Source organism: Drosophila sechellia, chromosome X (genome assembly GCF_004382195.2).
Source record: "Drosophila sechellia strain sech25 chromosome X, ASM438219v1, whole genome shotgun sequence".
Taxonomy (NCBI): Eukaryota; Metazoa; Arthropoda; class Insecta; order Diptera; family Drosophilidae; genus Drosophila; species Drosophila sechellia.
The window spans coordinates 2,584,139-2,593,540 of record NC_045954.1 but is presented as its reverse complement, the minus strand read 5'-3'; the positions used below and the strand labels follow the sequence as shown (position 1 = coordinate 2,593,540).

Below are 9,402 nucleotides of genomic sequence, written 5' to 3'. Positions count from 1 at the left end.
CGATATCAGCGGACCACGCGCCTATCGGCCTATCGAGCTGCAAACGAAAAAATAAATAAATAAATAAATTTAAAGTGATATTATAAGAGCAAATTGTGACGTTGGGCAGGAGAAAAACGCCGGTAACGACATTGAAGCGCCGGCGGTTAGGTGAAGTCTTTTATTTAGTTGCAGTCACAACAAATCGCCAGCAAAATGGGACGCCGCTCCATAAACACCACGAAGAGTGGAAAGTACATGAATCCCACGGACCAGGCGCGTAAGTATGATCCTATTCAGCTCGATATGTTGAACCCACCTAGCTGCATCTTTCAGGCAAGGAGGCCCGCAAGAAGGAGCTCAAGAAGAACAAGAAACAGCGCCAAATGGTGCGAGCCGCCGTTTTGAAGAACAAGGATCCTTCACAGATACTTGAGGAGATGGAGAAGATCGACGAGATGGGTGAGTAGACCATTGAGCAAGCAGGGTTCGCCTCAGCCACTCATGCAGCGCCTTCAATTTGCAGAGTACAACGTTCTGCAACCATCGCCGCTAAACGAGAAGGTGCTGCGCGACAAGCGCAAAAAGCTGAAGGAGACATTCGACCGCGTAATGCGACTCTATGTAAGACGAACTCGCTCTATAATAGGGTAGTCCACCTAACAACTCAAAAATCCATCTTCCAGCACAATGACGAGCCGGAGCACTGGGCGGACCTCAAGCGCAAGGAGGTGGAGTACGAGAAGAAGCGCCTGAAGAAGCAGCAGTACTACGAAAGCGTTAAGCACGCCCAGAGCGTCCAAATTGACGAAATTCCGCTGCCCGCTCCGGTGTCTGCCATGCCAGGCGGATCTACCGAAACGACTGGCGGATCGGTGGTGACGGGATTCGGCGCATCCGTTGTCATACGCCTTCCCCCACCGCCCATGACAATGGCCCTGCCGCCTTATGCGCCAGGTGCTCCGCCAGGCGTGTCCAGAAATAGCGATTTAGCCAGCGAGGCGCAAGCGGAGAAATCGAAGGAGAACGAGCAAAAAGATTGGCTGGGTGTCCCGCCGGGACCGCCGCCAGATCTGTTTGCCTTATCCGAACTCAATTCCGATGCCGAGGGAAATACTGACTACGATGGTGAGGGCGAGGAGGAAGAGCCAGAGTCGTTGAAGAAGGGCAAGGACAAGGAGAAGGACAAGGACAAGAACAGCGAAGCCGCCGAGCCAAATAACCAAAATATCGACGACTTCATGAAAGAAATGGAGCATGTGCACAAGCGTAAGCACCGAAAACTGACGGCTAAAGAGGACGAGGCCGACAAAAAGCGGGAGGAGGAAAATGGGAAAGATATAGATAAGTTAGAGGAACGAGCATCTGACTCCGATAAGAAAACCCCCAGCAGTACGGACAATGAGGACGACGATGACCAGGATGAGGATGAAAAGATGCCCGAAGTGCCGACCAAGCCAGTATCAGTCAAATCATCATCAATAGCGCCCGCTCCAGCTCCTCCGACAGCGCCCACATTGCCGACTATTCCGCTGCCACCAGCGTCGTCGGTGCCTGCGCCGCCACAGCTGCCTCACCTACCGCCCATTCCAAATCTTGGGCCACCGGGCATAATGTACCGACCTCCACCCATGCGACCTCCTCACCCGGGTGCCGGCTTCGGCATACGCATGCCACCTGGACCGCCGCCAGGACCCAGGGCACCGCATGGCCTGGGACCAATAGCGCGCATGGGCATCAGGATGCCGCCAGGACCGCCGCCCGGCCTGCCTCCGCGCCTCGCGCACCACAATAAACAGGGAGGCGGCGCAGGTGCACCGAAGGAGTCAGCCAAGGGTGTGGCCACCATTACAGCCAAGCCACAAATCAGGTGGGTTCGATGACTTTACGGCGCAGTAGAACCAATTGCCATTGCTAAATATTCCTTTCTTACTCACTCATTAGGAATCTGAGTGCAGATGTCACCCGCTTTGTACCGTCCACGTTGCGAGTGAAGCGCGAGGATCAGCGCCGTACGGCGAGGCCCAGGCACGCGGCCAACGATGGACACCACGCCCACTCCGAGGTGCACAGCAAGCCGCCCACCAAGGATGACGCCTATCTGCAGTTCATGAACGAGATGCAGGGCTTGCTGTAGCACGCGAAAGGAGTCGCGTAGTAGTAGCTGAGTAGTCTAAGTCCTAGATAAAGCGTGTCAACCAAACCAATACCAAGCCATACTCGTTTCATTCGCTACGGATTGAGATTCAAGTAACGAACGTGTGTGGAGTATAATTGGTTTTTTTTTATTTTTATTTCGGTTTTAGTACATATACAATAGATTAAAACATTTGCTATATTTACATGCTTTCAACTGTTGGCCGTTGACGAATTAGAAGAGGCACACACACGGAATGACTACTTGCCATTGGTTTGGACCGGAGAGCTTGACCCAGCCCTGACTGCCTTCTTGCTGAACGTGCGCAGCTCCACGATATCCGCCTTGAGTGCCCGGAAGCTTCTTCGCAGCGAATCCGACACCTTTTTCGTGTAACTCGTGCTGTTGCTGCACTGGGAGAGCTTGTCGTCGCCATGTCCGTTGCGCAGATCGGCGGCCAGCGGACGCAGCTCGTCCTCCGCGGGCGTGGCGTCGTTCAGAGTGTTCCGCAGATATTTCCGGTTGAAGTGCAGCTGCGGTGTGCCCCACTTGCGCTCGAGCTCCACGCCGCCGGCTCCGTCGGTTCCAATGGCCCCAGTGCCGTCGGCGGCAGCCGGATCCTCCTCCGAGTCCGGACTGGCCACATCCGCTTTGGCCACCTCGCCGATGGCCTCCTTGTAGGTGCGCGTAATGATCATGTTGGTCGGCACGCTCTTCACGTTGACGCCTCCATTCGGGGCCTGTTCCAGGTCCACCGGCTGCGGCAGACTTTGGCGAGGTGGCTTTGCGCGACGCGGCGACTTGACCGCCAGCACACTCACGCGGTAGTGGAGAACCTGCCGGGTGGTCGTCGAATAATTAAAAAATAACTAGATTAGTAAATTGCTGGGCATATGGTGCTGCTAAGTACTCCTCACCTTGTCCTGATCCAGAAAGCGGTTAAGCTCCGTCAGCGGAATGCTGACACAGGTGCCCTCCATCAGGATATCCTTGTCGTACTCGCTGTGCACGGGAAACTTCTGGGTCATGGACAGCGCCTCGTTGTCCGGCTGCAGCACTGTCACCTCGTAGGCGTAGTTGTACTTGCTGTCCCGCCGGTTCGACGTGCAGGTCATGGTGAACAGTACGCGCTGGCGATCGTGGATCTCGTAGAAGTTGAACATTTCGTCGTGCGCCTGGAAGACGTAGTAGCCGGTTAGCGGTTTCCGCCGCGTGGCCAGGTTCCATTCCAGATCGGCGCTGCTTGACCGGAACAGGCGGTCGTCGTGCTCCTCCTCCAGATGCTCTTTCCACTGCACCTCACGCCCCTGCCAGCGGCAATCGCCCCACACGCGGCCCATGAAGCACTTCATCGGCTTGTACATGCACTGCTGTTCGTGCCACGGCAGCAGGACGACCGGCATCCGCACCTGGCAGCCGCCGGAAGCGTGTCCGCACCGGAAGTGCGCCTTGGCGCACAGCGCCTCCACGGTCAGCGATCGGGAGGTGGTGAAGGGTTCCTGCAAGATAAAGTTATTCGCATTGGCATTGGCATACAATTAGTGTGTAAGTTCGAGTGCGATGTGTGTTACCCATATCATATGCCCCATTTCCTAGTATTCAAGCAGTGATGGAAAGAACTTGATGTTGCAGAAACTATACACTTTATCATACTTATCATAGTGATAGTATGACACGGGCTTTTCGATGTACTTATTTTGTCCATTGGCTAGCGAGCATACAAGTTTATCTATGGGAATTGGGATTTCAGATTCGGTTGGATAGTTAGAAGGTTGCGGACTGATGGTACACATTTCCTAGAGCAAGACAGGGCTTACTTTTTATAGCCACACTTGTAGTGCAGATAGTGGGCTGCACTTGAAAATTGATTAGACACCATCGGTCGGCTGGGTAATAAAGTAATCTCCACGGGAGATCTTTCTGTCCTTCGCCTGTCGATGATGGCAATCTGCGAGTAGCTTTTCCTTAGTCTATACCAATGTATATTTGCACGTCACTAGATAAGGAGCACATTGGGGCAATATGATATTGATAACCGAACAACACTTTCGGCGAGCTGACGTCAATTTTTACCTTGCAGAGCGGGCACATGAGCAGAATGCGGGTGCACTGTTCGCAGACACTGTGGCCACTCTTGCAGAGCAGGATGGGCGCCTTCATGGCGCCGGCACAGCCGGGACACCTCAGCTCCTCGATCAGTCCCTCGTAGTGGCGGGCGGAGACGGTCGTCGAAGGGCCCTCCTCGCTGGGCGTGGCAGGGCTCTTTGTCGGCTTGCTGGGCGTGATGACGCCTTCGGGAAAGCTCTGGCGGATTAGGGAGCTGTCGGGCGAGAGAGCTCCATTGCCCCCTGGACCCTTGCCATCGCCGGGACCTGTGCTGCGGGTGCGGCCCAGCATAGGCGGCTTGGGGGGCGGCGAGATTGGGGATCGCAGGGTCACCACATTGGGACTTGGCAGCGTGGCGTATTTCACGTTCAGGGTGAGCGTGTTGGGGGGCACAGGCTTGGCTGGCTCCACCTTTTCGGGTTCCTTCTGCTGCTCCTGGGCTGGGACCTCATCAGGCGTTTTCTTCGCAACCTCCTCCGGGGGCATCTTCGTGGACTGCGGCTCGTCCAAGCCCTTCAGATTCTGCTCCAGGTCCTCCTCCCGAACCGTCGATCCGTTTGTGGCCTCCGGCACCTCCTCGTTGATCGTGCTGTTGAGGAATATGCGGCGCTGCTCGTTGATCTGCTCGATGCTCTTCAGCTGAGCCAGAATTTTCAGATCCTCCTCCTTTCCACCATTGGCCAGGGCAGACATTTTCGGCAATTTTCTTTACTTCTTGACTAGTTGTCTGGTTGTATAACCGCCGGGAACAGTTGCTCCAAGCTCAGGTGCCCGAATGTGCTTTTCTTCTGGCGGAATTCTCCGCAAGCGTTCGCAACTCGTACTTTCGTATCTTATCAGGGAGACGCCTAACTAAACTAGCTGGCCCGGCAATCGATTTGGACTTGTGATGCGATATACCAAAATGCCGCAGCCGAAACCAAACCAAACCAAAACCCAGCCGAACCCCAAGCGACGCGACTCACACGCGCTCGCACATCAAGTACCCGCCTCGTTGGCCCGTTCTTTCGCCTTCTCCTTCTCCGCCGCGGACGCGGACATGGACACGAGCGTCTTCCGGACACCGCCGATTGAAATGTTGCATTTGAATTTGAATTATTGGCCATTTGCGGTTTCCTCCGTTCCGGCGGCTTTTCCATTTCCCGCCTTCCCCTTTCCATTGCCCCTCGCCGCTTCCGCTGGCCAAATGCCGCAGCCATCAATGTCAAGGTGTTGACATGTGTGGCCAGGGTCTGCGGCCCAGCACAGTGGGACCTCCGTAGGGCGACAGGCCTTCTGTTGTCTTCGCGATCGTCATCATACTATGTGCATATCATTCAGGCTTAGTTACCCCATGCGTCAACTGTACCTTTGCTTTTCCAACTGAGAAAAGCGTGCTCATTCCTCGAGTGTTCACTGTACATGTTTGTGCCTGCAATAGTTATAAGCTTGAGCGAACAGCAACATTTGCGATGGGTGTAAACAACAAAAGGCCGATGCACCGATCAATACTTACATATGTCAATCCAGTCGCCTTCAATCACGTGCATCGCAGAAAGAAATACACATAAGAAATGCAATTGGAAGGAAGAAAAGGAGGCATGTGAATCGCCAAATACATATAATATTTATATCATGCCAAACCTTTGAAATTTAATTAAGTTTTTTTAACAGGCATTTTGGGTTTGTGGTTTCGGTTTGATTGCATAAAATTGAATTCAATAATAAGGCTGTCAATTATTTCGAGACCAATATATTCCAGTCACTTGCAGTGAACTAGTTCGATAATCTATATGGTTCTAAATTATTTCCGTTAAATTTAAATGTCAGCTAAAAAGCATGAAGAACCAAAATTGTCAAAGACAGCAGACTCATTTTATAAGGTGTTCCTTAGGATAAACTTGGTATAATCACGCTTACGCTTGATTGTGAAACCGACAACTAGGAAGCAAATGAGATACATATGTATGGACGTAGGTTTTTTCCGGACTATTTATTGCTCTGTCCGGCAGATGGGAATGTGAAATAGACGAGGCGCACGAGTCTTTTATGCCGCGATCCACACAGAAGATCTTATATTTACATACGGAATCTTATCGGACCAGCCACTCCGCTCGGTTCGCTAAATCGTGTAATAAAAGATACTTAGCACGTATGTACGTAGGCATAGGGTTGTATAGGGCAGGGTTGGGTGGGCTCGGGTCCGAGGAACCGGGGAAACAATGTCAATGCGTTGACATTGAAGGTTAAATGCCGGCAATGGCAGTCAGTCGGCTGTGGAATTTCGGTGCGCGCGCAACCAGCATCCCATTCGTTCCTGTAAGCCAAAAAACCAACCATCCAAACCAACACACATTTCCATGTCGCCACCACGACACATTTTGAAGCTCAGCCTCGAGGAGCAGCGGCAGTTCATCGATTCCTTCGATTTGGTGATCAGCGACTGCGATGGCGTCGTCTGGCTCCTGGTGGGCTGGATTCCCAACACGGGAGCCGCCGTCAATGCCTTGAAAGCGGCCGGCAAGCAGATCAAGTTCGTGTCGAACAACAGCTTCCGGTCCGAGGAGGGTTACATGGAGAAGTTTCGCCACATCGGCGCCAAGAACGTCCAGGAGGACGACATCGTCCATCCGGTGAAGACCATTGTCCGGTACCTGAAGAAGCACAAGCCGGGGGAGCGGGTGTTCTCCCTCATGTCACTCGAAGCGAACGAAACGTTGCGTAAACACAACATCGAGTTTGAATCGCTGGTAAGGGGAAGGTTATTACTAACACATATATATACAATATATTTAGTTCAAGAGCTTCCGTGTGACTTTAAAATTTCATTTCATTCTCCTTCAGCAAGTCAAGGAGCACCTGACGGCCGCGTCGCTGGTGGATCACCTGGCCATTGAAAAGCCCGTGGGCGCTGTGCTTTTCGACATCCACTTGGACCTCTCGTACGTGGAGCTGGCGAAGGCCATCAGGCACCTTCAGGAGAACGACGACTGCCAGTTGATAGCCGGCGGCAGCGATGTCATCATGCCACTGGCGGAGAATCTCAATGTGGCCGGCTTCTTTGACTTCCTGGAGCACGTTAAACGCTACACGCAACGCGAGGCCACGGTCCTGGGCAAGCCGTCTCCCATTTTGGGCGAGATGTTTGGCGAAATGTTCGATGTTCCTGATTGCAAGCGCTGCATCTTCATCGGGGACACCCTGGTGCAGGATGTGCAGTTCGGCAAGGCCTGCGGCTTCCAGTCCCTGCTGGTACTTAGCGGCTGCCTCACCAAGGAGGACATGCTGAACGCCCCGGTGGAAGCCCAGCCGGACTACTATGCCGATAGCCTGGCCGACTTCACGCAGCTGCTTGAAAATATTCAAAAATAGATTAGGGATCGTGTGCCGCAGGGAAATTACGAGAAACGTGCTACCTGAAATTAGCAATATCAACGCAAGATAAAGTAGTGTGTTCTTTAATCGAAAACCGATCTACCGTTATTGCTTATTCGATATAATCATTGTTGAATTTTAAAGTTTATAAATGTCTACGAAATTGGTGCATTTAAATCAATCCGAATCGTATCGATTCGAAATGGGCTTGCTACTGTAGATTATACTGTAGACTTTATTGGTAGAATTGCTAAAACAAGGAGACAAACACGATTTCAAATCTCCAAATCTTCGGGATGATACAGTTCCGTAAGGAGGCGATACACATACGAGGGGGCATGGCCACCGCTGAGTAAAAGAAGAATCCAATATATGCAATAAAAAAGGGTCGAAAGGCCGGTAAGAGCACTACTCACGTGTTGGATATGAAAAGGGTGACCAGTTCCGGAGGCACGTAGTCGAACATGGGACTGTATACCTTGGCTTCGCGCGCTGGAATCGAATCGTAGGGTATCACATCCTCCGCACAGCCAACCATATTGAAGGCGTCCTGCTCGCACAGATGCAGTGGAGAGAGTTTGTACATGGGCGCCAGTACAATGACCGGCACTGAGTAATGCTTGGCGGCCAGGGCCACTGTGTACGCTCCACATGCCGCTCTGAGTCCTCCATTAGCCAGCACACTGTGCGTACCGATTATTACCTTGTTGACGCGCGACATCATTGCGAAGATGGCCGCATCTGGGATCACGACAATCTCCACATTCTTCTCGCTGGCCAAGCTGGCGGCCAAATTGTGACCCTGCAAAAGGCATGTACTTACATTTAGCCGCATCTATACAGCCCCAAATACTGTCGTCCCATAAAGAGACTCAACTAACCCGGCAGGCTGGCGCACATTCCGCTACGATGATGGTGAGAAACTGTCGCTTCTTGATCGCCCTTTTGAGGAAGTTCTCGACGCTTCGCGAATGACCCAGTGTCAAGATGATCTCCGACGAATGGATGTGCTCCTCGGCCTGGACGCAGATGTTCTCCGAACTGGTCTCCAGCTCCGTTTCCACCTCCTGGAGGTGGTCGAGCAGCGCTTCCCGCAATCCATGCTGAGGCACCGAGTAATCTACGCTGACGTTGCTCTCGCTGGTCTGCGTGACTAGCTTGTGGAGCGAAAGCGAGGCCTGTGAGTCGTCCGCGAAGTGTTGCACCTTGGCGTGCAACAGGTCGAACTCCTCGCGAGTCAGCTTGAGTATCCGCCTGGCAATGTTCGAGGTAACCGTCTCCTGGGGCAGAGCTGCCTGCAGGATCTTACACTGGTCGCGTACGATCTGCATGAGAGCACTGTCAAATGAGGGGGAGTTGTTTATCAGTTAATGTGTTATCCTTGGTGTGCCATCCCTTGCAACTCACTCGGCGTTCTGCCAGCTCTTGCTCATGATGATGTATTTGAAAATGTCCAGCGTCTTATTGGTTATGTTGTAGGATCCCTCCACCAGCCTGCAGAATATTTGCCACTGTAAAATGAATCGCAGTGCCTGCCAACCGACGGCTTACCCCACTTTGATGGCGTGGATCAGCTGGGTGATCTCCTTTAGCGGCTGTTCCTTCATCGTGTCCTGGCGTCTCTGGTCTTTGCAATTATGAATTGTTAACTAAAGTGGCCAACTGTCACCATTATTAAATTAGAAAACTATTTACGAAATCGCCACACCGAGCGGTGTTATCGATAGGCGGACAGACGTGCTTTCGATGCTAGTGATGAACTCAAAAAAGTAATATTTTTAAAATGAACTTGAAAATTAATAATGTTTTTATTTATTGCATTTCAT

General features: G+C 52.2%; 4 protein-coding genes across 5 annotated transcripts; 2 read left to right on the top strand and 2 right to left on the bottom strand.

The window, feature by feature from the left end:
- Position 1: 1 nt before the first annotated feature.
- LOC6616185 (WW domain-binding protein 11) lies at positions 2 to 2,317 on the top strand. Its single transcript, XM_002040514.2, has 5 exons — positions 2 to 259; positions 316 to 441; positions 506 to 603; positions 666 to 1,849; positions 1,924 to 2,317. Exons 1-5 carry the CDS (start codon positions 196 to 198, stop codon positions 2,114 to 2,116), a joined length of 1,665 nt encoding a protein of 554 aa, XP_002040550.1. The 5' UTR covers positions 2 to 195; the 3' UTR covers positions 2,117 to 2,317.
- Positions 2,242 to 5,809, bottom strand: LOC6616184. Of its 2 annotated transcripts, XM_002040513.2 has the most exons (4): positions 5,718 to 5,809; positions 4,190 to 5,633; positions 3,034 to 3,615; positions 2,242 to 2,952 (listed from the first exon to the last, which is right to left on the bottom strand). In XM_002040513.2, exons 2-4 carry the CDS (start codon positions 4,913 to 4,915, stop codon positions 2,377 to 2,379), a joined length of 1,884 nt encoding a protein of 627 aa, XP_002040549.1. In that variant the 5' UTR covers positions 4,916 to 5,633; positions 5,718 to 5,809; the 3' UTR covers positions 2,242 to 2,376. The 2 variants fall into 2 exon arrangements, with proteins under 2 accessions (XP_002040549.1, XP_032581800.1); XM_032725909.1 differs by lacking the exons at positions 4,190 to 5,633; positions 5,718 to 5,809 and adding an exon at positions 3,688 to 3,720.
- Positions 5,810 to 6,471: 662 nt separating this feature from the next.
- On the top strand, positions 6,472 to 7,753 carry LOC6616183 (phosphoglycolate phosphatase 2). The gene is made up of 2 exons (XM_002040512.2): positions 6,472 to 6,951; positions 7,046 to 7,753. Exons 1-2 carry the CDS (start codon positions 6,562 to 6,564, stop codon positions 7,571 to 7,573), a joined length of 918 nt encoding a protein of 305 aa, XP_002040548.1. The 5' UTR covers positions 6,472 to 6,561; the 3' UTR covers positions 7,574 to 7,753.
- On the bottom strand, positions 7,644 to 9,299 carry LOC6616182 (translation initiation factor eIF-2B subunit beta). Its single transcript, XM_002040511.2, has 5 exons — positions 9,128 to 9,299; positions 8,984 to 9,070; positions 8,458 to 8,914; positions 7,993 to 8,378; positions 7,644 to 7,924 (listed from the first exon to the last, which is right to left on the bottom strand). Exons 1-5 carry the CDS (start codon positions 9,181 to 9,183, stop codon positions 7,852 to 7,854), a joined length of 1,059 nt encoding a protein of 352 aa, XP_002040547.1. The 5' UTR covers positions 9,184 to 9,299; the 3' UTR covers positions 7,644 to 7,851.
- Between the last annotated feature and the right edge of the window lie 103 nt (positions 9,300 to 9,402).

What these genes read in the sequence shown, in the direction of transcription:
- LOC6616185 (XM_002040514.2), top strand. Translation starts at nt 196, where the DNA reads ATGGGACGCCGCTCCATAAACACCACGAAGAGTGGAAAGTACATGAAT. An exon ending in GAATCCCACGGACCAGGCGC is followed by an intron (nt 260 to 315) that starts GTAAGTATGATC and finishes TGCATCTTTCAG; the next exon opens with GCAAGGAGGCCCGCAAGAAG. An exon ending in GGAGAAGATCGACGAGATGG is followed by an intron (nt 442 to 505) that starts GTGAGTAGACCA and finishes TTCAATTTGCAG; the next exon opens with AGTACAACGTTCTGCAACCA.
- LOC6616184 (XM_002040513.2), bottom strand. Translation starts at nt 4,915, where the DNA reads ATGTCTGCCCTGGCCAATGGTGGAAAGGAGGAGGATCTGAAAATTCTG. An exon ending in TCATGTGCCCGCTCTGCAAG is followed by an intron (nt 3,616 to 4,189) that starts GTAAAAATTGAC and finishes TTTATCTTGCAG; the next exon opens with GAACCCTTCACCACCTCCCG. An exon ending in GCTTTCTGGATCAGGACAAG is followed by an intron (nt 2,953 to 3,033) that starts GTGAGGAGTACT and finishes ACCACCCGGCAG; the next exon opens with GTTCTCCACTACCGCGTGAG.
- LOC6616183 (XM_002040512.2), top strand. Translation starts at nt 6,562, where the DNA reads ATGTCGCCACCACGACACATTTTGAAGCTCAGCCTCGAGGAGCAGCGG. An exon ending in ACATCGAGTTTGAATCGCTG is followed by an intron (nt 6,952 to 7,045) that starts GTAAGGGGAAGG and finishes ATTCTCCTTCAG; the next exon opens with CAAGTCAAGGAGCACCTGAC.
- LOC6616182 (XM_002040511.2), bottom strand. Translation starts at nt 9,183, where the DNA reads ATGAAGGAACAGCCGCTAAAGGAGATCACCCAGCTGATCCACGCCATC. An exon ending in AATGTGCGCCAGCCTGCCGG is followed by an intron (nt 8,379 to 8,457) that starts GTTAGTTGAGTC and finishes TGCCTTTTGCAG; the next exon opens with GGTCACAATTTGGCCGCCAG. An exon ending in ACCCTTTTCATATCCAACAC is followed by an intron (nt 7,925 to 7,992) that starts GTGAGTAGTGCT and finishes TCTTTTACTCAG; the next exon opens with CGGTGGCCATGCCCCCTCGT.